Source organism: Rhinoderma darwinii, chromosome 1, assembly GCF_050947455.1.
Source record: "Rhinoderma darwinii isolate aRhiDar2 chromosome 1, aRhiDar2.hap1, whole genome shotgun sequence".
In the NCBI taxonomy this organism is placed as follows: Eukaryota; Metazoa; Chordata; class Amphibia; order Anura; family Rhinodermatidae; genus Rhinoderma; species Rhinoderma darwinii.
Genome location: NC_134687.1, coordinates 372,076,181 through 372,103,050, shown reverse-complemented (window position 1 = coordinate 372,103,050; position 26,870 = coordinate 372,076,181). Strand labels below are relative to the sequence as shown.

Sequence of the window (26,870 nt, the reverse complement as noted above, 5' to 3'; positions counted from 1 at the left end):
GCAATGTAATTTTTGGTCACCGGATAACCCCTTTAAGATTAGTATGCAGCTCTTTGTTGAGAACAAGTACAGGATTATTGGATGCTGGATTAAGTGAATTTCACCGTACAAAGAAATAGTGCAGCAACTAAATTACATGAGATCATACAAATGAGAGATTATCATGTATGCAGGTGAAACATAAGGGAGGTCTAAAAGACAACATCTCCAAAGAAAAGTACACTGGCAGTTCATTTATTTTATTACAATGCCACATATATCACCATATCTTGGCACTGAATACCCCTGAGGCTCCCGTAAATAGTTTACGTTACCTTTCCACATAGCATTACAGTTATTTTATCAATACATACCCGGACACAACAATTGAATAGTCCACACTTGCACATGCTCTACAAACACCAACATTCTTCAAAGCCCTCTATGTGCTGATGGATCTTTGGTTATGGCCAAAAAATATTATTCAGATTAACAATTTGTAAATCAAGAGCTACGTATAAGGACTGCATAATTTGCAAGTTCAAGGAACAGCTGCTTGCCCCATTCATTGGAGACGGCAGACTATCCCCTGTTCATCCGATAGGTTATTTCTCTGTCAAAGTATAGTTTCACGCACGACTCCAATGAGACTGTGAGGTCTTTCTTTGGCCGTCCTTTGGCTTCTCATGGTATTGTCTCTTTGTGTCTGAGTAGTGCAAAAGGTGCTTAAGTCCCCACAGCTGTCCAAATGTAGAACACCTGGCTGCCTTCTGCTTGGATGTTTTTGGGCTACTGACACAGTCTGTTGACTTGGCCCCATCACCTTCAAATTGTTTTTAAAGAAAAAGGTTTTATTCATGGAAAAAATATGTGAAGACCATTTCTAAATATGCATGCTTGGATGCCCTACTTGTACAGTTCTGAAATGTTATCAAAATGCAATTTGTTAACCTTTTAACATCATATTTTTAGGCCCAAAATTCTGTGCTGATTCATTTCTAAATCTACATCTGTATAGTGTGAAGCTCAGTTTTTCTGATACAGAGCCCAAATTCACTACACAATAACAATTTTAAAATACAAAATTCTGTCTGTCCACAACCACCAGAAGATGTTACTGCTTGCATCAGTGTAAAAAATAGGTTTCATTTTTGCCATGTCCGCTAAAAATGGAAGTGTGCAGCATTTAGCGTTACAAACCCTCCCCTCACCTATGCAGTTGATTGACGGCTTTATTTGTATGACGAAGATGACCATCAGAGCCGTCAATCAACTGCATAGGGGAGTGGTTGGAGCGCTAAATGCTGTACAATTTGTGGTTCGGCGGACATGCGCACTGGAGAATAAAACATATTTTTTACACTGATGCAAGCAGTAACGTTTTCCACAATGGTATGCTCCTAATCTGTTACCCGATAGCTACCTAGCAGTGTCAGCCGTTTGGTGGCATAAAATCTTGTAAAATATGAAGACCGAATGCAGTGATCAGGTATTTACATATTGGGCTAGATTTACTTATTTAAATTTTTTACTTAATTTCATTTTAGAACAGATGTTTGCACCTCTCAACACTTAAAAAAAAAAAAAAAAAAAAAGAAGGTTCTGTAAAAGAGTAGGGCTATGCAGAAAAGGGGTGTGGCTTAAATGCACCAAATATCGGGCACATAATTCTGCCCCAAATCAAAAGGTGGTATAGGGAAGAGAAAATGGTCGACCCGTTTTGCACCAGTATTTACGGGCCCGTGCCTGTAAATACGGGCCCGGTGTCACCCGTATTCCACCCGTATTTACGGGCACGTTTTTGGCTGCAAAATTACACTGCACTAATCGGCAGCCCTTCTCTCTATCAGTGCAGGATAGAGAGAAGGGACAGCCCTTTCTGTAATAAAAGTTAAAGAAATTCATACTTACCGGCCGTTGTCTTGGTGACGCTTCCCTCTCTTCACATCCAGCCCGACATCCCTGGATGACGCGCAGTCCATGTGACCGCTGCAGCCTGTGATTGGCCTGTGATTGGCTGCAGCAGTCACATGGGCTGAAACGTCATCCAGGGAAGTCGGGCCGGATGTCGAGAGGGACGCGTCACCAAGGCAACGGCCGGGAGACTGGAATGGAGGAAGCAGGAAGTTCTCGGTAAGTATGAACGTCTTTTTTTTTTACAGGTTGCTCTATATTCTGATCGGAATTCACTGTCCAGGGTGCTGAAAGAGTTACTGCCGATCAGTTAACTCTTTCAGCACTCTGGACAGTGACTATTTACCGACGTCGCCTAGCAAAGCTCCCGTAATGACGGGTGCACACACGTAGCCACCCGTCATTACGGGAGCTCCATAGACTTCTATGGGCTATCCGTGACGTTATTACGGCCTGAAATAGGACATGTTCTATCTTTTTCAACAGCACGGGCACCTTCCCGTAAGAAAACGGGAAGGTACCCGTGGCCAATAGAAGTCTATGAGCCCGTTATTACGGGTCGTAATTATAATAACGGGTGTTTTTACGGTCGTGTGCATGAGGCCTAAATCTGACCCATTATTCATATTTGAGGTAATACATATGATAAATATTTCATATTCTTAAAGGAATTATATACAGTACCAGTCAAAAGTTTTGACACTTTTTTAGTCTATGCTTTTTATTGGTTTTTTTATTTTCTACACTGTACAATCATATTAAAGACATGGTAACTATGAAGGAACACAAATGGAATTAAGTAGTAAACAAAAAAGTGTTAAACTAGAATATGTTTTATATTTTAGATTCTTCAAAGTCGTCCCCTTCTGCTTTGATGACAGCTTTCTGCACTCTTGGCATTCTCTCAATCATGAGGTAGTCATCTGGAATGGTTTGCCAACAGTCTTGAAGCAGTTCCCAGAGGTGCTGAGCACTTGTTAGCTGCTTTTCCTTCATTCTGCGGTCCAACTCATTCCAAACCATCTCAATTGGGTTTAGGTTGGGTGATTGTGGAGGCCATGTCATCTGACGCAGCACTCCAACACTCTCCTTCTTGGGAAAATAGCCCTTACATATCCTGGAGGTGTGTTTGGATTCATTTTCCTGCTGAAAAACAAATGATGGTCCCACTAAGTGCAAACCAGACCGGATGGCATGTCGTTGCAGAATGCTGTGGTAGCCATGCTGGTTGTGTTCCTTGAATTTTGAATAGATCAACAAGAGTGTCACCAGCAAACCACCTCCATGATTCACAGTGGGAACCACACATGTAGAAACCATCCGCTCACCTTTTCTGCGTCTCACAAAGACCTGGTGGTTGGAACCAAAAATTTAAAATTTTGACTTTAGACCAAAGTACAGATTTCCACTGGTCTAATGTCCATTCCTTATGGTTCTTGGCCCAAGCAATTTTCTTCTTGTTGTTCCTCAGTAGTAACTTCTTCGACCATAAACGCCTTATTCTCGCAGTCTCCTTTGAACAGCTGATGTTGAGATGTGTCTGGTACATGATCTCTGTGAAGCATTTATGTGGGCCACATTGACTGACCTTCATGTCTTAAAGTAATGATGGAATGTCGTTTCTCTTCACTTAGTTGAGTGGTTCTTGCCATAATGTGGATTAGAACAGTAGTTGAATAGGGCTAAACACTATGGAAATGTGTACCAATCCTACCTCTGCACGACACAACTGATGGTCTCAAACACATTATGAAGGCAAGAAAATTAACAAATTCACTCTTGACAAGGCATTCCTGTTAAATGAAAACCATTCCAGGTGACTACCTCATGAAGCGGATTGAGAAAATGCCAAGAGTGTGCAAAGCTGTTTACCACGTAATTCCATATGTGTTCAATCATAGTTATGTCTTCAATATGATTCTACAATGTAGAAAATAAATAAAAACAAGAAAAACCATGGAATGAAAAGGTGTGTCCAAACTTTTGACTGGTACTGTAATATATGTATATATATCTGTGCAATAGAGATTATCATGATTTTATTGACATATACTTACCGTATTTGGTATTGGACAGCTGACAAGAGTTTGATATAGATTTAACTAACCTGTTCAAGGAAGTTGGCACTTAAAATGGCTTCATCCATGTGTTCTTCATCTGATTTTAAAACAGTTTTGATGCTTTCTACCAGTTTACGAACGTCTGCTGACATGTGACAAGATGGCTCCTCTAAAAACCTGGTCACCAGGAGTTTAGTGTCCATGTATGATTTGTAATCAACTAATGACCTAGGTCTTGATCGAACAGCTTTTGCTCTTAAAGCCCGTCTCAAGGTGACAGCTGTCAATGGTGGCCTCAGTTCTGTTTGAGTAGCCGCTTCACAGCTTGCAACTGAAACTAGATCCAAAAATACCCCCAAAGAGTAAATTGTATTTCACAAAACTCTAATATTTTTCAGTTCAAATATTTAAACAGTAGAATAACATGATAGCACAAATTCAGGAGTTTAAGGAAAACTTAATGAGAAAAAGTGTCTCCTGTCAGTCTCCCATTGCCTCCACACTAAAGCCACGACAAAAAAAACCTAAAAATTGTTCCATCCCTTGATCTAGTGCTGCGCACTGGCAAACATCTTCCCAACAAACTAAAAAGGTATATAGTCACAATGCAGGTTTTCAAGGGAGAATGGAAATCTAGCACAGTTTAAAGGGAATGTGTCATGCATATCATTTTTGTTTCATTGATTAGATGTATGTAGAAGAGAAAAAATGCATTTGTTCGGTTTATAAAATATTGTAGCGATTTTTTTTTTTTTTTAATTCCATGTGGGCAGCCATATTGGAGAAACACAATTCCTTCTTGCATTAGACAGTGCAGCAGGTTGTATGTGCTTTATGGCAGTTGCAGTGAATGGGAGTTTATCGACAGAGAAATTTAATAGATTATTACGGTCTCCAGTAAGTGATGGAGTACAGCCCATCTAGAGACCAGGGAGTGTCACAGAAGCTACATACAAAAACGGATCTTCGTAGATCTTGTACAGTATAGTGTCACTATCCTGCTTTATCTAGGCCTCCAACAGTACAAAGAGCTGTACATATATCCTCTAATGATAATAAGATGATTCTGTTCATTCTGTCCCCGACTATACAGCAAAGCTGACAAGTGAGCTACAGAAAACAGGAAGCCATGAGCCTTTGTGATTCCCCTAGTGGCCAGTGTGAATACTTGAATAGTTCAAATGTTGGTTTTTTTATGAGGATATTGACATAAAAAAACAGCAACATTTTTTTTAAAATATGTGTTATTATAAATAAAAAAAACCCGATTTAATAATATGTAATTTTCTGATGATATATTCGGTTTAATATTAAATCTGTCAGTCTAGGATGATGTTATGCTACCTAGACACATTTAATAGTAGTGAACATCCCATCCGTTACTCAGTCTCCAAATTTTGCATAATGGTTAACAAGGGCAGCTCTAAATGTTACAAAGAAAGGGCAACTACATGCAATTATTACTGTGAAGGTTTTTAAGGAGCTACTGCTATAGAAAAAAGAAGAAAATTCATATTAAATACTGGAGCAGGATATATTGAACAATATCAAGACACTACTACTCTACCATATATTTATATTGATAGGTTTATAAGTAGAAAAGTAAGTTCTACAATATGTATGCATAACATCAGCAGGTATCTAGAAGAAGTCAACAGCACTCAGGGGTCTCTGATGCAATTAAAAATTATATTCATAATCCAAAAAACAATGCATATATGAGATAAATATTAAGCGATACTCTTTTTCTGAAAATGGATGTTCTCCAGTATTGCAATGATGTCCGCAATGTTCCTTTACCCCATTGCGATACTGGAGATCAATGGACCAAAACGTCCATTTTCTGAAAAAAAATAAAAATAAAAATTGGATTATGATTTTTTGGGGGGAATTGCATCAGAGAAACCTGAGAACTGTTGACATCTCCTAGATGTGGTAAGGGATTGCAACATCCTTTGACGGGCACCAATCAGTTAATTCTGGTGTGCTGATCATTGCATATTGGATAACATCAGCAGGTGACTGTTTTAGGCGATTTGTTAGATGAAGGACTCCTGGAGTGAATATTATAATTATTGTTTATTGCTATTTTATTGAAATTTTTCTTCATGACTGTACTAATGATTTTGGACTTTATGTATTTTATACATTAAAATGTTTCCTCTAACTCAAACTGGATACGGAGCTATTTAACTAATTTGCACAATGGTACATTTAAAGGGAGTCTGTCACCAGAAATGTACCTATCAAACTAGCAACAGAGTTTTATAATGTAGGCTGACTTGAAAGTAATGTTATTTTCCTTTTTCACATAGGTGGCTCCTTTGCAGTGAAAATCACTTTATTACATATATGCAAATTTGCATTTTTGAACAACGAGGGCGTCACCGTTGTTCCAAAATGCTCCGTCTGCTTTCCCCAGTCTATCCCTCCTTGCATTGATTGACAGGGACCAGGCAGTCTAATAGCCGAACACCCATTCCCAGCAGGAAGCAGACAGGTCAAAAATGCTTCAGGAGAGTGCATTAAGTAGCGATAGCCACACCCACTAGTCTTGAGGGGAGTGGCAATTAAGCGCTATCATTCCACACAAGTGTGCGATAAATGGGTGTCAGTATTAGTGTAGTACAAAGGGGTGAATATATGATATAAAAGAACTGTGAGTGGTATATAAGTGTCAGAACTGTGTGATAATGTAATCAAAAATAAATGTGATGAATGGGGGGTCAGTGCTGTGAATAGTACATGGGATGTCAGTACTATGTGTAATACGTGGAGGAATAATGTGCCAGTCGTCAGGCGTAGCATATCTCGCCGAATCACAGCCTGTTTGTAACGCCCATGCTGTCAGCTAAGGCGGGCTGCTCTGCATGCCAAACCAAACACTAGCACATCATGCTCTCCAAGCATTATAAGATTCTTATAGATTATAATATTCTTTTATATCATATATTCACCCCTTGGGAACGGGTGTTTACCTACCAACTTAGTAAGTATGGCCTTCTCTGTGTTTTTGAAGTTTATCTATGTCCCATTTTTTCTGCTAGTGTAATAGCCGAGTTCACACCTGACTACCTAGTCTCCTAAACGCGCGCGTGGCTCTGCTTCATAATCAGCGCATGCGCAGTGCACCCTTGACGTTTCACCGGTGTGATCAGCTGTACTGTGCATGCGCCAATTACATCAAACTATGCCCCCTTCTGCGATGCCGAGGTCCATCTATTCTGGGTGCAGTCTGACGTAATCGGCACATGAATAGTACAGCCGAATAGACCGGTGGAACGTCAAAAGGTGTACTGCGCATGCTCCGATTATGATGCAGAGTTGCGCGTGCATTCAGGAGACTATGGGGTCAGGCGTGAACTCGGCTATTACACTGCCTGGCCCCTGTCAATCAAAGAAAGACGGGATGGACTGGGGAAAGAAGACAGAGCATTTTGAAGCAACGATATCGCCCTCAATGATCCAAAATGCTCATTTTCATATATTGAATAAAGTGATTTTCTCTGCAAAGGAGGCACTCGTGAAAAAGGAAAATAATGTTAGATTCAGGTGAGCCTACAATATATTACTATGTTGCTAGTTTGATAGGTAAATTTAAAGAAAATGCAGCTGTTAATCTACTAAATTACATATGAACTCCTTGTTCTAGTCAAATGAATCACATAGCTTTGGAAAGAAGTCTTTGGAGTCTGTTTCCCATAAAGCCACTAGAGGATCTACAATGCCATATATGACCCTCAGATGCCAGCACTAGTTCTGACAAGTCTCTTATAGCTTAAAGAGGCTCTGTCACCAGATTTTGCAACCCCTATCTGCTATTGCAGCAGATCGGCGCTGCAATGTAGATTACAGTCACGTTTTTATTTTTAAAAAACGAGCATTTTTGGCCAAGTTATGACCATTTTTGTAGTTATGCAAATGAGGCTTGCAAAAGTACAACTGGGCTTGTTGAAAAGTAAAAGTACAACTGGGCGTGTATTATGTGTGTTACATCGGGGCGTGTTTACTACTTTTACTAGCTGGGCGTTCTGATGAGAAGTATCATCCACTTCTCTTCAGAACGCCCAGCTTCTGGCAGTGCAGATCTGTGACGTCACTCACAGGTCCTGCATCGTGTCGGCACCAGAGGCTCCAGTTGATTCTGCAGCAGCATCAGCATTTGCAGGTAAGTAGCTACATCGACTTACCTGCAAACGCCGATGCTGCTGCAGAATCATCTGTAGCCTCTGGTGCCGATGTGTCCTCGCTCGTCTGACACGATGCAGGACCTGTGAGTGACGACACAGCGTGATCTCTGTGTCTGCACTGCCAGAAGCTGGGCGTTGTGAAGAGAAGTGGATGATACTTCTATACACAACGCCCAGCTAGTAAAAGTAGTAAACACGCCCCGATGTACGCACATAATACACGCCCAGTTGTACTTTTACTTTTCAACACGCCCAGTTGTACTTTTGCAAGCCTCATTTGCATAAATACAAAAATGGTCATAACTTGGCCAAAAATGCTCGTTTTTAAAAAATAAAAACGTTACTGTAATCTACATTGCAGCGCCTATCTGCTGCAATAGCAGATAGGGGTTGCAAAATCTGGTGACAGAGCCTCTTTAAACATGCCATTTATGTCCTCTCCATGATTTATAAAGGTATTTCATGCCAACTTGTTCTAGCACCTCTGGACAACATGTTTTCCCTGCCATTGATAAGTGTCATATCAGTTTTATAAAGTAATTTCCTGCTCCCTCCGAACTCTCATACGTTACTAGATAAGAATCAGATTTTGAGTCCACCCTGTCTGATTCCCAGTGGTCCCATGTTGGGACCTCTTGCTCCAAGGGGATTCCCAATACTGTCCTGATCAAAACAAACCTAAATGTTTTAATCAGATGGTATCTCACACTCGCCACATGGAACATTCTCCATATTTGGTGGACATTTCCGTGGGTTAAAAAGGTTGTGGATCAGAACATATTCAATGATATTTTGCTTGACAGGGCATACATCGCTAAAAAACCCTGGGAGGCCCTTCTCAATAAATATTGTAAATATACCAAAACTATATAAAAAAAATTCTCCTTTGTATTTCTGGCAGTTAAGCAAACCATCACCCACAGTGGAAAAGTAATAACCTTTCTTTCTCTAAAATCAAGAGTCGCCTCTCTTGGTATATGGTGAACAAGGAACTCACCTTTATTGTTTTAGATAGACCTAACAAACGTCAACGCATTTTGTCATGCTGGATCTCAAATACACAACCATCCAGTTAGTCCCCATAAATATCACTACCGATCGAACCCTCCCCTGTCGGATGGACCACCCCTCCCCTTTACCTTTTTTTTCTCACTACTTTTCTCTCTGCTCTACCGGACCGCTTAGGCCTTTAATTTTACTGTCGTCGTTCTCTTAAGCTCATGTCATATTTCCCGTAAACTTTTCCACTAATCCCATGAGGAGTCTGGGAGTTGATGACTCCTTGTTATTACATTGGACATCTATTGCGATGTTTCATTTCATCGATGTGAGTCATCTGACTGAGCTGTAATGTTTTTCTCCTGTTAAATTTTCAAAAATTTTGATAAATTCAAGTGCGACCCCTAACTATATCCTTGGATATGTGCAGTATGGGGGCAGCTCTTCACTGGGCCTTATTTGCAGCTCTTACTGGTCAATAATGCCAGGCTAGTTTAGAGCTCCTATTGGTAGCCAAACTTTGCGGTGCAGTTACAAAGCATAATGTGTTAGAGGGCAGGCAGAGGTTTAACTTAAAGCTCATGGGTCCCAATGCAAAACTCCTAACCACTGTTCTCCGTAAGCTTTGCAGCTGTAAAAAGTAATCCCCGCTGATGGAAAGTCTGCTCCCGCGCAGACTCCCTGAGCTCCGGCCCCTTAGGCCAAATTCACATGATGCGTATTACGTGCTGATTTGCTATGTGTATGTTCCTGCGGCAAGTCCGCAGCATAATACAGTACCAGCAAAGTAAATGAGATTTCAAGTAATCTCATCTACACGTTGCAGACTTTTTCCGCACGTAAATTGACGTATTTTATAATCCGCAGCATGACAATTTAAATTGCGTTTCCGCTTGCGAATTGTATTTAACAAGTTTTTTTTTTTTAAATGTACGAAAATCCGCCGCACCTATTTCCGCATCAAAATGTAAAAACCTCACCTAAAAATGTATTAAAAAAAAGGCGTTAACTGCGTTTACCTGTGGTTTTGATATTGATATTTTGCACCAAATTTTGTAACGTGTGAATGTAGCCTTAATAAACATGAAACGCTCTGCCGATAACTGTGCAGCTGTATAATTACAGCTGTACAATCCTCTCTGACCTCTTCTGCACTCATCTCTATGATCAGTACAAAGAGGAAGCTGAACACTAAGGGTATGTCCACACAGCTGAACTTTTGTGGCGGACTCCGCCCCAAAATTCTGCCTCCCATTTGTTTCAATGAGAGCCGGACACTTCAGTTTCCCGCTAGTTGATTTTTTTAAGTTAGCGAGAAAAAGAAGGGTCCTGCACGAACTTCGGCCGAAATCTGCCCAAACCTTCCATTGAAGCGAATGGGAAGAGGAATCTTCTTGACGGCGGCAGGAATAATTCAGCGGAGGGACCTGGCAAGCAAATTCCGCCATGTGAACTGAGCCTTAGTGTACAGCTTCCTGCTACTGCTTAGACTTCACTGTCCTCCACCAGGATCCTAAAATTAATCCCTGTACTGTCCTAGACCACCAGGCATTCTGACAACCTCTTCAATGCCCTAAACCATCATTGTGAAAAAACTTATATAGCGTGGCCTATTTTTATTTTTTACTGGATGCCCCTGTATGCAGCCTATTATGCGATTCCATACAGTAAAAAAGATAAAAATAAGAAAGTATTCCGACATATACCTCCCAGACGTAAGGAAGTACACTCTTTTGCTATACTTTGGTTCAATGGGATTCTATGGAAAGGTTCAACGTATGCGTCAGGAGCTCTCCCGTCGAATACCACGAAGGTAGTGTTCAAATGTGATGTGAGCACATCCTTAGTGAGAAAAATGTCCCTAACAATCCTGCTCACTGGCAACAAAGGCTTAGAGGGAACATTGTCCTCAATGATCACAAGTTATTTATAGTACTGGTCTTTTCATATGGGACAGAGAGACCTTTTAGACCAATTCAGACTCCACGCCTCGGATGTGATTGCCATATTAAATTTTGCCTGTCTTGTTACCGCTAGATACAATAATCAGATACACTTATCTTCTTGTCATATGTCCAATTATTACCTCTTGGAGGAAGATCATGGATGATTGGATCACTGTGTGATCTCTTTCGTTGTGCTTTATTAGCTGGACCACTTTCTGCATTTTGATGTTCAGTGAATGAAGGTACAGGCGTTACCTCTGCATTAGAACAGCCGGCAATTTCTGCAGATAACAAAAACAGCTCAGGTTAATTTTAATTTTCCTATTAGTAACTGAACCATTCATTGAATAGTAACAAAGCATCAATACAAATTAATTAAACCCTGACATTACAGTTAATTAAGCTACATAATAATTTTATATGTAAAAAATGTGCCTGATGGTTACTACCAGACAGCGCACAGATTTCAACGTACTTCAATCTAGAAGTATGCTTGAGTAGATCTGTATGGAACGTCATACATTGTGCATCCCCTTGCGCATGTTACCGATAGGGTGGGTGAAGCAAAATTTATGAACACCATTTATAATGAAGTCATATAACTTTATTTTAAGGCATATGCCAAGTATATTTAGAAAGTGGTCAAACCCTTTCATATAAATGAAAAACTGGGTTTATATGTACCAAAAAATTATAAAAAAAATAAATATACCTCGAAATGCAAAAAAAACAAGGAAAATCAATAAATGAAATAAGCAGATATCTGCATAGTTCTAATATATAGCTTGCATCTGTCGTGTTGGGATCTTTTGTTTTTCAGCAAGAAAAATCTAATACAGACAAAAAACAAAAGTTTTTTAATCTATAAAACCTAAAACTCTCATATAAACAGTGGAGTTTAACACCAATGTCTTATTTTTATTACTACTGACACACTTGTATAGCTGAAAGGTATAGCTTACTACACCTACACTATACTATAGAAAAATCTATATCACAGAAATGTTTTTATTAAATGTAACTTTCATTTTTTAAGAGTTAAAGTATTTGAAACGCAAACAACGTGATTGTTACTAAAACTATGCCAAAGTACTCAGTAGGGTAAGTTGGGTAGATGATAGAGGTACTAATCCCTCCTTTCTAAAAAGCAAAGCCCTAAAGCATTGTCAAGCAATCACCCTGAAAAGGGTGGCCTGGCACTTTGGCAACAGATTCCATAGTTTGAGTAAGCCCTGACAACTAGTTGGAAACTAGAGAAAGTTACTACCTGACATAGCACTTTGGTGTACTATTTGTAACAATTATGCTGTCTGTTTGTTTTTTATATCTTTTAACTCTTCAAGAAAAAAAAGTTAAATTGTAAACTAGTTTTCTGTAAAGTGATTATTATTATTAGTGATTATAATCTCCTAGTTAATGAAAAAAAAAGCAGCTTAGGCTTTGTTCACATCTGCCCTAGGTTTCCATTTGTCTCAGTTGTGCAGGGGTTTTGTCGTTTTGACGGAATCAATAGCGTAGTCGACTACGCTATTGATTGCGTCAAAATGACAAAACCCGTGCACAACTGAGACAAACGGAAACTTTTAACACCGGATCCGTCACCATTGAAATCAATGGTAATGGAAACGGAAACCTTTGGTTTTCGTTTGTGTCAGTCAGGGTCCTGTTCTGACGGAAAGCTCCAACGGAACGGGACCCTAGCGCAAATGTGAACGAAGCCTTAGCCTCGTGATAGAATAATTGGAATGACTGAAGAAATTTATTAAAGAACCTGAACAACTTTTCATCATAATTTACAGAAAATGTTTTTAAGTGTGCCTGGGATAAACATAATTCCATCAAAGAATAAAGAATGCAATTCAAAAGACATAAAAACACACACAAATGAATATAAAGAAAAGAAAAAAGAAAAAAGAAAAAAAAAAAAAGATAGACTGGGGCTCTTAGTTTTTTCTGCGTTCACGATTATTTCCATATTACTACTGACCTGATGTGCTTGGAACTCTGGGTGAGCCCGTTGTGGCATTTGTTGCACAGTCTGTGATTTCCAAATTTGTTTCCTTTTAATAATATTGAGGCATTATGTGATAGAGGAATACAATACAATACTTTGAATAAATAAAATTCATCAAATGAACAGGTCAGATAAGGCTAAATGTAAACAATGTCCAGGTTTACATGCAGAATAACTGTTTAAAAACGGTCCCGCTGAACATATACAGTTGGCAGACATCTGCCAGAGATTGGTATAGAAAAAGTATACTGTATGGCATACATTTCTTTTGTATACTGTTGTATTGAGGGGTGCTGACAACTATACTTTTCTATACAGTTGGGGTTGCGGGATACCTGTGCAAAAGGTGTCCTGTGCAAAAGTGTGCCAAACGGACACCTGACAGTACACCACAAATGTGGTGTGAATTAAGCCTCAAAAATGTCCTATAGTACTTAAAAATAATAGAGAATCAACGACATTTATAACCTTTCATACAAACTGATGAGCTCCACAATACTTTTTTGTTAATACTGTCCAAGTTTTTATTTTAAATGGCTGCGAGTACATATGTGCTTGAGAAACAAACTGTATAAAATATCATAACTCATTTCATAGGTGTTCTAAGCCTGGTTATGAAATCTGCAGGTAACACTGCAGACTATGGCTTCTAATACACATAAGATAACGGCTTGGCAAACTGTCCATGCTACGGAGGGCAGATAGGAATTTACTGAAAGACAACAAGTGCAATACACGATAAGACATTGGCAGAACATAAGGAAGTATCAAGTTAATTTAATAAAACATAGTTACCTCTAGTGAATGACTTTGGCTAACCACAGATTCATATGGTGGAGGAGGCTCCATTGGGCAAAACACTTCAACCCCTTTAAACCTGGATACATAAATGTGTGGAAGAGGAATCACCTCATTACCAACCATTCTGAAAGAGTAGACATAGGATTCAGTTACTGCCAGACTAAAGGGTGCCAGATCATACTGGAAAAATATTCAACCAATCTTCAGTATATTTAGTTGGGGGCTGTGAGTGATGGACATACAATATATTATTTTCAATAATATCCTATTAAATCTGACTCGCGTCCCAAAGTAATGGCTTCTGGTCCTAGAGAAATATTCTGTGCCATATAATTTTAACTATTCAGTTAGCCAAATGTATAAAAGACGTAGGTAGTTTACTGGATTCCGATAAATTAAAGCAGAATCCAAATGCAGATTTAGAGTAACACGCTGAAATTACTTGTTTCCTTGATAAATAATTTGCAACAAGGTATGAATAAGAACAAAAGGAACAACCAATCAGAAATTGTGAAAACCATAAGATCAGCGAAACTGTGTTGGTGACTGTTCTAAAGAGCTGATTTCAGTGCCAAGTGTCCTTTTATACGGTCCTGACATAGGAACCAGGTGCCAATGATAAAGTGTTTAGCATGGTGTTAACAACCAGACATATGACTCTGATCTTGTACCATTGGTACACAAAATTAGCATCTGCTGCCAACTACTGTGGAGCCACGTACCTACCCTGGAGCAAATGTTTGGGGAACACAGCTATCGAGCGATCTTAACAATATATGTCCAAACTGAAAACACTCTGATCAGTATTTTAATGGATAGTAGCCTCCCTTATCTAAATGTTATACACTGGTTAACCACATCAAATAAAGATAGCAAATGTTGTTTTTTTTTCAACTTGAGATGGCTTTATAGACAGAATGTCAGGAGAAAACAGCCCTTATGAAGCGTGATGGAATGTGTGAATGCAACATATGGACAGGAGATCTTTCCTATGTCAACTCCGTTAGAACTCCCTTATTATCCAAGGTGGTGGTAAAACCAGTGGTGTCATGGTACCAGTGAGACACCCTGACAGTTATTTTTGGCCAGTCCCCCTGCATCCTGCCTCTTTCAACTGTATCAGCATCCTCAGGATGTGGATAAAGTTGATTATGACGGAGCAGGAAGCCGTCGGCTTGCTTCTCCCCATTGGCTCTCGCAAGCCACACGCCACTCCACGCCACTCCAGGACTGCGGCCTACAAGGTGCTGGTGCCAGTAGAGGCCTGTGGCCTGAGCTACTCCATTAATCGTGGGAATTGGGTTAGGTGAGAATTAATTGTATTAATTTTACTGTGGAGCTTACGTAGGGGGCACCAATACTAGGTGTGGCACTAAAGGGGCACTTTGACTGTGTTGAGGCTTGCTTAGGGGCACTAATAAATGTAAAGTAGTGGGCACTAAGGAAGTGTGTAAAGGGCAATAAAGTTGGTACTTTTATTAGTTAGGGGCACTTTTACTAAGTAGGGGGCACTATTACTGTGTGGAGTGAACTAAGGGGCACTTATTATTAGGGAGGAGCATGGACTTATTATTGAGTAGGAGCAGTAAGGAGTCACTATTACTGTGTAGGGGTTGTAAGGCAGCATTATTACTGTTAAGGGCACTATTTGTATTGACACTAATTTTTATGGTAACTATAGGTATGACAGCATTATTTTTGAAGTACAGTATTTGGGGGGCACTTTACTAAACAGCAGATACAGTAATGTGGGCACCTGGGACAACAGCAGGCACAGTAATGAGGGAAGCAGCGGGATGGGAAGTTGCACAGATTGGGGAATGGTGCGGAGTTTGCTGGTTAAGATAGGAGCCAAAGATGTCTGGGAAGAAAACTCTGCAGTTGAGTCATGGCCAAGAAAAGTGAACGACTCCAATCAGATAATACATCACCTGTGAGTCGTCGGATTTAAAGCGGATCTGCCACCAGATTTCACAAAACAAACCGAACACATTACTAAATAGATCTCTTAGACCTGATGAAGCCAGTCAGAATGGCTGTATAATAATTTTTTTAAGATTTCCAACCTAATATTAAAATTAGCATTTTATGAGTCCAGCTCGAGGCTGAGAGAGCTTATGAGACGGTGTATTCATGAGTTAAACTCAATCTCTTCTCACCTAAAGCTGACAAGCTCTTGTCAGTGTTCCTCCTCCTCTGCTGCTGTTGTTATCTTACACGTTCTCAGTACAAGCTTCAGTCTCCCTGGTTTACACATGCTCATTACATGCTGCAGTCCACCTGGCTCTCACACATGCTTAGTACAAGCTGCAGTATCCCCAGCTCACACACATATGCTTCGTACAAGCTGCAGTATCCCCAGCTCTCACACATATGCTTAATACAAGCTGCAGTATCCCCAGCTCAGACATATGCTTCGTACAAGCTGCAGTATCCCCAGCTCACACATATGCTTAGTACAAGCTGCAGTATCACCAGCTCACACATATGCTTAGTACAAGCTGCAGTATCCCCAGCTCACACATATGCTTAGTACAAGCTGCAGTATCCCCAGCTCACACATTTGCTTAGTACAAGCTGGAGTATCCCCAACTCACACATATGCTTAGTACAAGCTGCAGTATCCCCAGCTCACACATATGCTTAATACAAGCTGCAGTATCCCCAGCTCACACATATGCTTAGTACAAGCTGCAGTATCCCCAGCTCACACATATGCTTAGTACAAGCTGCAGTATCCCCAGCTCACACATATGCTTAGTACAAGCTGCAGTATCCCCAGCTCACACACATATGCTTCGTACAAGCTGCAGTATCCCCAGCTCACACATATGCTTAGTACAAGCTGCAGTATCCCCAGCTCTCACACATATGCTTAGTACAAGCTGCAGTATCCCCAGCTCACACATATGCTTAGTACAAGCTGCAGTATCCCCAGCTCACACATATGCTAAGTACAAGCTGCAGTATCACCAGCTCACACATATGCTTAGTACAAGCTGCAGTATCCCCAGCTCACACATATGCTTAGTACAAGCTGCAGTATCCCCAGCTCACACATTTGCTTAGTACAAGCTGGAGTATCCCCAACTCACACATATGCTTAGTACAAGCTGCAGTATCCCCAGCTCACACATATGCTTAATACAAGCTGCAGTATCCCCAGCTCACACATATGCTTAGTACAAGCTGCAGTATCCCCAGCTCACACATATGCTTAGTACAAGCTGCAGTATCCCCAGCTCACACATATGCTTAGTACAAGCTGCAGTATCCCCAGCTCACACATATGCTTAGTACAAGCTGCAGTATCCCCAGCTCACACATATGCTTAGTACAAGCTGCAGTATCCCCAGCTCACACATATGCTTAGTACAAGCTGCAGTATCCCCAGCTCACACATATGCTTAGTACAAGCTGCAGTATCCCCAGCTCAGACATAGGCTTAGTACAAGCTGTAGTATCCCCAGCTCAGACATAGGCTTAGTACAAGCTGTAGTATCCCCAGCTCACACATATGCTTAGTACAAGCTGCAGTATCACCAGCTCACACATATGCTTAGTACAAGCTGCAGTATCCCCAGCTCACACATATGCTTAATACAAGCTGCAGTATCCCCAGCTCAGACATATGCTTCGTACAAGCTGCAGTATCCCCAGCTCACACATATGCTTAGTACAAGCTGCAGTATCCCCAGCTCAGACATAGGCTTAGTACAAGCTGTAGTATCCCCAGCTCACACATATGCTTAGTACAAGCTGCAGTATCACCAGCTCACACATATGCTTAGTACAAGCTGCAGTATCCCCAGCTCACACATATGCTTAATACAAGCTGCAGTATCCCCAGCTCAGACATATGCTTCGTACAAGCTGCAGTATCCCCAGCTCACACATATGCTTAATACAAGCTGCAGTATCCCCAGCTCAGACATATGCTTAATACAAGCTGCAGTATCCCCAGCTCACACATATGCTTAGTACAAGATGCAGTATCCCTAGCTCACACATATGCTTAGTACAAGCTGCAGTATCCCCAGCTCACACATATGCTTAGTACAAGCTGCAGTATCCCCAGCTCACACATATGCTTAATACAAGCTGCAGTATCCCCAGCTCACACATATGCTTAATACAAGCTGCAGTATCCCCAGCTCACACATATGCTTAGTACAAGCTGCAGTATCCTCAGCTCTCACACATATGCTTAGTACAAGTTGCAGTATCCCCAGCTCACACATATGCTTAGTACAAGTTGCAGTATCCCTAGCTCTCACACATATGCTTAGTACAAGTTGCAGTATCCCCAGCTCACACATATGCTTAGTACAAGCTGCAGTATCCCCAGCTCTCACACATATGCTTAGTACAAGTTGCAGTATCCCCAGCTCACACATATGCTTAGTACAAGCTGCAGTATCCCCAGCTCTCACACATATGCTTAGTACAAGTTGCAGTATCCCCAGCTCTCACACATATGCTTAGTACAAGCTGCAGTATCCCCAGCTCACACATATGCTTAGTACAAGCTGCAGTATCCCCAGCTCTCACACATATGCTTAGTACAAGTTGCAGTATCCCCAGCTCACACATATGCTTAGTACAAGTTGCAGTATCCCCAGCTCACACATATGCTTAGTACAAGTTGCAGTATCCCCAGCTCACACATATGCTTAGTACAAGTTGCAGTATCCCCAGCTCTCACACACATGCTTAGCACAAGCTGCAGTATCCCCAGCTCTCACACATATGCTTAGTACAAGTTGCAGTATCCCCAGCTCACACATATGCTTAGTACAAGCTGCAGTATCACCAGCTCACACATATGCTTAGTACAAGCTGCAGTATCCCCAGCTCAGACATAGGCTTAGTACAAGCTGCAGTATCCCCAGCTCAGACATATGCTTAGTACAAGCTGCAGTATCCCCAGCTCTCACATATGCTTAGTACAAGCTGCAGTATCCCCAGTTCACACTTATGCTTAGTACAAGCTGCAGTATCCCCAGCTCACACATATGCTTAATACAAGCTGCAGTATCCCCAGCTCAGACATATGCTTAATACAAGCTGCAGTATCACCAGCTCACACATATGCTTAATACAAGCTGCAGTATCACCAGCTCACATATATGCTTAGTACCAGCTGCAATATCCCCAGCTCACACTTATGCTTAGTACAAGCTGCAGTATCACCAGCTCACACATATGCTTAATACAAGCTGCAGTATCCCCAGCTCACACATATGCTTAAAGAGGCTCTGTCACCAGATTTTGCAACCCCTATCTGCTATTGCAGCAGATAGGCGCTGCAATGTAGATTACAGTAACGTTTTTATTTTTAAAAAACGAGCATTTTTGGCCAAGTTATGACCATTTTCGTATTTATGCAAATGAGGCTTGCAAAAGTACAACTGGGCGTGTTGAAAAGTAAAAGTACAACTGGGCGTGTATTATGTGCGTACATCGGGGCGTGTTTACTACTTTTACTAGCTGGGCGTTGTGTATAGAAGTGTCATCCACTTCTCTTCACAACGCCCAGCTTCTGGCAGTGCAGCACTGTGACGTCACTCACAGGTCCTGCATCGTGTCGGCACCAGAGGCTACAGATGATTCTGCAGCAGCATCGGCGTTTGCAGGTAAGTCGATGTAGCTACTTACCTGCAAATGCTGATGCTGCTGCATAATCAACTGTAGCCTCTGGTGCCGACACGATGCAGGACCTGTGAGTGACGTCACAGTGCTGCACTGCCAGAAGCTGGGCGTTGTGAAGAGAAGTGGATGACACTTCTATACACAACGCCCAGCTAGTAATAGTAGTAAACACGCCCCGATGTACGCACATAATACACGCCCAGTTGTACTTTTACTTTTCAACACGCCCAGTTGTACTTTTGCAAGCCTCATTTGCATAAATACGAAAATGGTCATAACTTGGCCAAAAATGCTCGTTTTTTAAAAATAAAAACGTTACTGTAATCTACATTGCAGCGCCGATCTGCTGCAATAGCAGATAGGGGCTGCAAAATCTGGTGACAGAGCCTCTTTAATACAAGCTGCAGTATCCCCAGCTCACACATATGCTTAATACAAGCTGCAGTATCCCCAGCTCACACATATGCTTAATACAAGCTGCAGTATCTCCAACATTTTACATGGATTTTCAGTTAGTACACCAGCCTCATCAAGTCTAAGAGATCTATTTATTAATGTATGCATTTTGCAGTGTGAAATCTGGTGACAGATTCTCTTTAAAAAGAGGATCTGTCACAAGTTAAGTAATGCCCCATCTCCTAGCTAATCTAATAGGCGCTGTCACACTGATAATGATAGTGAAAATTGTGTCCCAAAAAGGTTTATTGTTTTAAAAGTTAAATAACCTTTTTATAAATATGTAATTAAGCCTAAACTATACAAGTAGGCATCAACACCAGCGATTCTCCGGAGGTGGAGCTACCGAGCAGCCTCTGACGCTGTCCTATCAGCATGAAGCTGCTTCACACAGTGTGAGAGACTGAAGATGGTGGGAAGGGGGATCACTTCAAATAGCCATATCTCAGGCTGTGGACCACCTAGAACAGCGATTCTAGTGGCATATGAAAGAGGAGATTCTACTTCATATGACACCAGGATCGCTTTTTAGCTGTAACACCACCAGAGATATTGCCAGTTGAATACAAAGTGAGGAATGGAAGCTGTATACTATAAAATCAGGCTGTGTTGCTGGGCAGGGAAGGGGGAGAATCTGTATGCTGATTGGACAGCGTCATACAGAAAACATTACATCGCCCAAAAGGAAAAGAAAGAGTCACCTCCTATTTGGCTATTAGAGTTACATTAGCATATTTAGATGCTCATAACTTTGCAAATAATAAACGTTTTTTTAAAAACAAATTACACTGTAGTTATCAGCATCACAACACCTATTAGATTAGCTAGGAGATAGGGAATTAATAAACTGGTGACAGATCCTCTTTAACTGTACTGTATTCACTTATATGGTCTGCAGAACTACTGTGTAGAACTGGTATCTACCACTAGAGGGTCCCTGTTTGGTGGTAACATTGGTCTTTGTATAGTGGTTTTTATTCAGCAACAGTATGATGGTATTATTCAGTCACTATTTGGTGGGAATATGTGGTTATGATGTGGCAATATTATTTAAAGCAGAGAAATTTATGACATATCCACAGGATATGTCATAAATGTCAGATAGATGCGGGTCCTACCTCTGGGACCTGCACCTATCTCTAGAACGGGGTCCCCTACTGCTCTGTGTTGTCGCTAAAGCGTGTGATTCCCGACCATGAATTACGGGAACACAGCGTTTTCTTAACTCCCATAGTAGTGAATGGCAGTTACAGAAGCAGCGTAGCTCATATCTGTTAAGTTATAAGAAATATAAAGATGTTCAGAATTTACATGTAATATTTGCAATATATAATTAATTTTTTTTAAACCTTTTTTTCAGATTTGTGTGCTATTGAACTAAGTTGTATATACTAGGTAAAATGTAATTATCAGCAAAGGTGAATAACAAAGAATAGATTATAAGTTCTTAAGCTGTAGAAACCATACATCACCTACCTTGGACTCATTCTGGGAGTGTTAGAATAGAACGTTGAAAAGTATGAAGGAGGAGGATCAGGTGGAACAAAATCTTCAAAGTCCGGCTCACGATCTTGCTCTTCAGCTTCCTCTACAGACACTTGTGATTCATCCTAATAAGAAAAAAAATTAAATGTAAATGGATTACCCAAATAAGCCACTACATTTAGACATACAGTTCCATCTGATACTGTATTCAAATTTGGCACAATTAGTAATCTATACATCACATTGTGATGCTCTCACCCGCAGAGTACTGCAATGACCGCAATAGATAGTTGAGATGTATAAAATCGAGCACCTAGCCATGCAGTCTGCCTATGCAAACATTTGTGAAAGAATGGGTAGTTCTAAAGAGAACACTGAATTCCAGCGTGGTACTGTAATAGGATGCCACTGTTGTAACAAGTCAATTTGTGAAATGTCTTCCCTCCTAGATATCTCACAATCAAATGTTAGTGATATTATTGCAAGTGGAAGCGTTTAGGAACCACAGCAACTCAGCCACAAAGTGGCCGACTACGTAAAGTTACAGAGCGAGTTCACCGGCTGGTGAGGCACATAATGCATAAATGTCACCACCGCTATGCTGACGAAATAACTGCAGCGTTCCAAACCTCCTCTGGCATTAAATTTGCACAGGGGCTTCATGTCATAGGTTTCCATGGCCGAGCAGCCGCATGCAAGCCTTAGATCACCAAGCACAATGCCAAGCATCGGATGGAGTGGTGTAAAGCAAGCTGCCAATGGACTCTGGAGAACTGGAAACATGTTCTCTGGAGTGATGAATCACGCTTCTTTATCTGGCAGTCTAATGGATGAGTCTGGGTTTGGTGAATGCCACGAGAACGTTACCTGCCTGACTGCATTGTGCAAACTGTAAAGTTTGGTAGAGGAGGGATAATGCTATGGGGTTGTTTTTCAGGGGTTGGTCTAGGCCCCTTAGTTCCAGTGAGGGAAAATCTTAAAGCTTCAGCATACCAAGAAATTTTGGATAATTGTATGCTTCCAACTTTGTGGGAACAGCTTCCGTTCTGGCATGACTGTGCCCCAGTACACAAAGCAAGGTCCATAAAGTAAGGGTAAGCTTGGTGCGAAAGATGTTTTTGTATCAAAATAGAAATTTGATTCTTTACTTTATTGGATGTGCATCTGATTATAATGTGCTTGTCTTTGTTTTTTGATAGTGCGGAAGTACTGGCTCACAAAAAGCCCTGACCTCAACCCTATTGAACACCTTTGGGATGAACTAGAACGGAGATTATGAGCCTGGTCCTCTCGTCCAACATCAGTGTCTGACCTCACAAATGTTCTTCTGCTTGAATGGGCAAAAAGTCCAAAAGACACTCTCCAAAATCTAGTAGAAAGTGTTTCCAGAAGAGTGGGAGCGGTTTTAGCTGCAAAGGGGGATCAACTACATATTAATGCCTATGGAATTAGAATGGGATGTCATTAGAACTCCTGTAGGTGTAATGTGTAGCTATCCCAATTAGGGATGTCACGATACCAGAATTTGGACTTCGATACCGATACTTCGTTTAGTATTGCGATTTCGATACCAATTTCGATACTTTTGCCAACAGTAATAAAAAAAAAATACTTCCATTTTCTGATGTGAGGCGCGACGTGTGATGAATTTTGAATGCGCCTCACATTAATAGTAATTAACCCCATCCTGTTTCTCAGTCATAATGGGGTTAATTACTATTAATGTGAGGAACATGGAGGGTAAATTCATCGCACCTCGTGCCCCACATTAATAAGTGAATGAAAGCCGTGTTTATTTTATTTTTTTACAGTGTACACATCATAAATGATGCAAAAACATTGTTGTGCGCGCCATTACTGAATGTGTGTATTTTATGTATTGAGACTTATTTTAATGTTTATTGTAAAAAAGGTGAATGTGTATTTTTAAAAAATTTAACAATACTTTGTTTTTACTTTATTTTTAAACTTTAATGTACTGACATATATCAGATATATGCCAGTACATTAACCTGTGGACAGATAGCACACAGGCAGTTGTTAAGACATACTTGGGTATGCCCTAACAACAAGAAATATGGTAAGACAGCCCTGGGGTCCGTCAATAGACCCTGGGCTGTCTGCCCATATATGGTATGGCCCTCGATCGCGTCACAGGAATTCCCTGTGACGCGATCCAGGGGCATCCCCCCTGCTCATTTTCCCCTGAATGCTGCAGTCAGCTTTGATCGCAGCATTCAGGGGAATAACGGCGGAGATGAGAGGTTTCTCTGATCTCCGCCGTTATAGAGCGGGGCTGCGGCTGTGTAATACAGCCATTGCCCCGCTCCTGACAGGAAGTGCGCGCGCGGTCAGCATGAGGAGATGCTGCCGGCGCTGCACTAATGAGCGGCAGTTCAGGCACTGAAGACAGAACATGGGGGTGTTTTGCAGCGCGGCCGCCATGTTCTGTCTTCAGTGCCGCCGCTCATAAGTACAGCGCTGGCCACATCGCATCATCCTGACCGTGCGCACATGTTATCAGGACTCAGGAGCGGGGCTGTGGCTGAATTACACAGCCGCAGCCGCGCTCCCATACAGTCATGTATTACTATACTGAGCTGTGCGGCTGCGCAGCGAAGTATCGAAATACAGGAAATAGCGGTATCGAACCGTTTAGGGATGCAAAGTATCGAAACAGTATCGAAGTTTCGATGCACCGTGCATCCCTAATCCCAATACTTTTCTCCATATAGCATATATTGGGTGCACCGGTTACTTGGCTCTTGGTATATTTTACAGAACAATTCTACTCTCCACAGTGTAAATCAGAGTAACTTTGCAAATAATTGCTTATTCTTTTTATACTGAATTTAGTTATTTAATGTTGTGCTATCCAAGATGTGTTCAAAATTCTGCTGGTTACCTATGGACCTGACAGCGGATTATCACCCCGCTGTCAGATGTGACTTGACAGCTGAGCTCCCACAATGCAATTTAATGTGGTAACAGAAAGCTAGTTAAAAAGTACAAAATAAGTAAAACAAAAGTACTTACAAAGTTACTCATTTTTGCATGCAAGCTATATAGTATTAGAAATATAACTCCATTACTGCAGAGCTGTAATATAGGACTACAGCTTAGCTACAGTGCCTACAAGGAGTCGGAGATAGTCTGAAATCCACCTCCTGCCTCATCATTGGTTCAGGCTGCTCCTCTCTCCCTCCCCACTGCAGCTGGCCTCTTCAGATTCTCCTCCTCGCAAGTCTATCACAAACATACCAGTAGGTCAGTGCATGAAGAGCTCATAAAAAATAGTCACCTGAAAGGGAACCGGTCACCAGCATTTCACCTGTTAAACCAGCAATACCTGGTGGTAGTGGGTGAAAAATCATTTCTATATAACCTATAATTATCTTCTAAGTCGGCTCTGTAGCTTTAATATTCAGTTTTTATTGTTCCCACACACCGTATGCTAATGAGCATAAAAGAGTCATATCTTCGTTTGAAAAGAGTCAAATCTTCATTAGAAGAGAGTCATATCTTCATTCCTCAAGTCTTTCCGAGTTTATCCCGCCTCCTTACTTTTGATTGACAGCTCCTCGCCTTCCCCCAGCACACACAATCCCGTGCTTGTGCATTGATGTCCTCTTCTGGTTTGTGCGCACAAAGGAACACCGGATTATTACGATAAAAGGCGCAAAATGTTTGCAGACCGTTATTTACAGATGGAGGAAGAGTTAAGGAGAGGGGAAAACGGTAATTAACTTTTGATAGCAGCGGCCAGTGAGGGAGAAGTAAAGTTCAATAGGTGAAATGCTGGTGACTGGTTCCCTTTAAAGTAGAAATGTTTGATATATGCTCAGTTGTCCTTTATTAATTAGTACAATAAATACACGTATATGTTAGTAAACGTTCCACTCACTTACTGTGCAGGGTCTTCTAGTGGTCAGGAGTTGCAGGTATCGTAAGGCAGCTGCTACAAGGCACACAGTGGTTGTCAAAGCATTCAAGGCACATAGGGCAAAGAAGACTTTCTACAGGAAGAATAAAAATGCTGTTTAATAAATGTACTATACAGGGCATGCTGTAAAAAGGGAAGCATTATTATAGTGTGTCATGTAAGATGTGTCCTATATGTTAAAAGTTTATTCTAGAGCCACATATTTTAAAGAGATAAGTTCATATTGATCCCATTTCAAGCGATTTTAAATTTTATACGTGGAGAAAAAAAAACACGTCATTTTTTATTTTATTTTCATGAAAAGTGTACTTTTCTCTCATGAAACCAGCTGCTGTTTACAAATCTGCTATTTTAGGTCTCTTTATTTAGTACGTAAACCTTAAAAGGGTTGTCCGGGAGAAGAACTTTTGCCAAACATGCGGTCGTGATCACAAAAAGTGAAGGGGAATTCATATAAATAACATTAAAAAAGCCTGTATAGTTTTTTTCATCTCATATAGTTAAGGCAATTCACTAGGATATGCCATTACATTTTGATTGCGGAGGTCCGACCTCTGACAGCCCCAAGAACTAGGTGACTGATGTTCATTTGGCTTTTTCCATGCACAGCAATGCTCCTGTCCACCTGCATTGTAGGCAACTGCAACATAGCTACATTCATCTGTACCGGAGCGCCACTGTGCTGGAAAAAAAACGGTTAGTCAAGGCAAGCGCTTCTTCATTCTAAGGATTGTGATTTCCTGTCTGTGGGTTCTGCCAGATCCTATGTGTGGCCACCCAGACAGCCCTTGTTTTATTTTCTGTATGTTACATATAGCACCCCTGAGGACTTACTATGTTAAATACTAGTGCAGAAACATCTTGGATTGCAAGTGCCAGTAGATAGGAAAGCTGTGGCAAGAAATACTTGAGGAGGAATGGTGAGAGAGGACTAGTGTGCTGTCCTTTCAAGTGCTATTTTTCGAACTCTCGGATGATCTGCCTTTATCTAGCCTGATAAGGTCTGTAGATTATCAAGTCTAATCTTTTTAGAGGTATTTGATAAATAGGGTTTTCAATTATCTGTTTAGGCAGGAATTTTAAATTTTTAATGCTGGATAGACCTTTATGTTCATAATGGTGTATGAATCAGACAATTTTCAATGTCACATCTTTAAGAGCTCAGCCAAAAGTTGTATTAAGGTACAAATTACATAATTAGGATAAAAATAAAAATCATACTAAGATCCATCATCTAACAACAAAGCATTTTTTTTCAATGTTGCAAAAGTTAAAAAAACTAATTAAAAAAAAAACAGCAAAATATTTAAAGGCTATAGACACCTTTGCACTGATTGTATTGTTATTTTGCTTTCTAAATGCAAAATTAGGTAACTTTTTAAAAAGTCTTCATTAAAAATGTCCTACCATTTTGTTTCTATAGCATCTGTG

The 26,870-nt window shown here is 40.8% G+C and overlaps 1 protein-coding gene across 1 annotated transcript in view; it reads right to left on the bottom strand.

The window, feature by feature from the left end:
• Positions 1-218: 218 nt before the first annotated feature.
• The window catches only part of ENTREP1 (endosomal transmembrane epsin interactor 1), a 96,681-nt gene continuing 70,029 nt past the window's right edge, over positions 219-26,870 (bottom strand). Inside the window, exons 5-11 of the mRNA XM_075827938.1 lie at positions 25,405-25,512; positions 21,488-21,621; positions 13,898-14,027; positions 13,076-13,148; positions 11,229-11,369; positions 4,001-4,290; positions 219-802 (exon numbers count right to left, since the gene is read on the bottom strand). Of these exons, the coding sequence (XP_075684053.1) occupies positions 596-802; positions 4,001-4,290; positions 11,229-11,369; positions 13,076-13,148; positions 13,898-14,027; positions 21,488-21,621; positions 25,405-25,512 (1,083 nt within the window). The 3' untranslated portion in view covers positions 219-595. The remainder of the gene's footprint in view (positions 803-4,000; positions 4,291-11,228; positions 11,370-13,075; positions 13,149-13,897; positions 14,028-21,487; positions 21,622-25,404; positions 25,513-26,870) is intronic.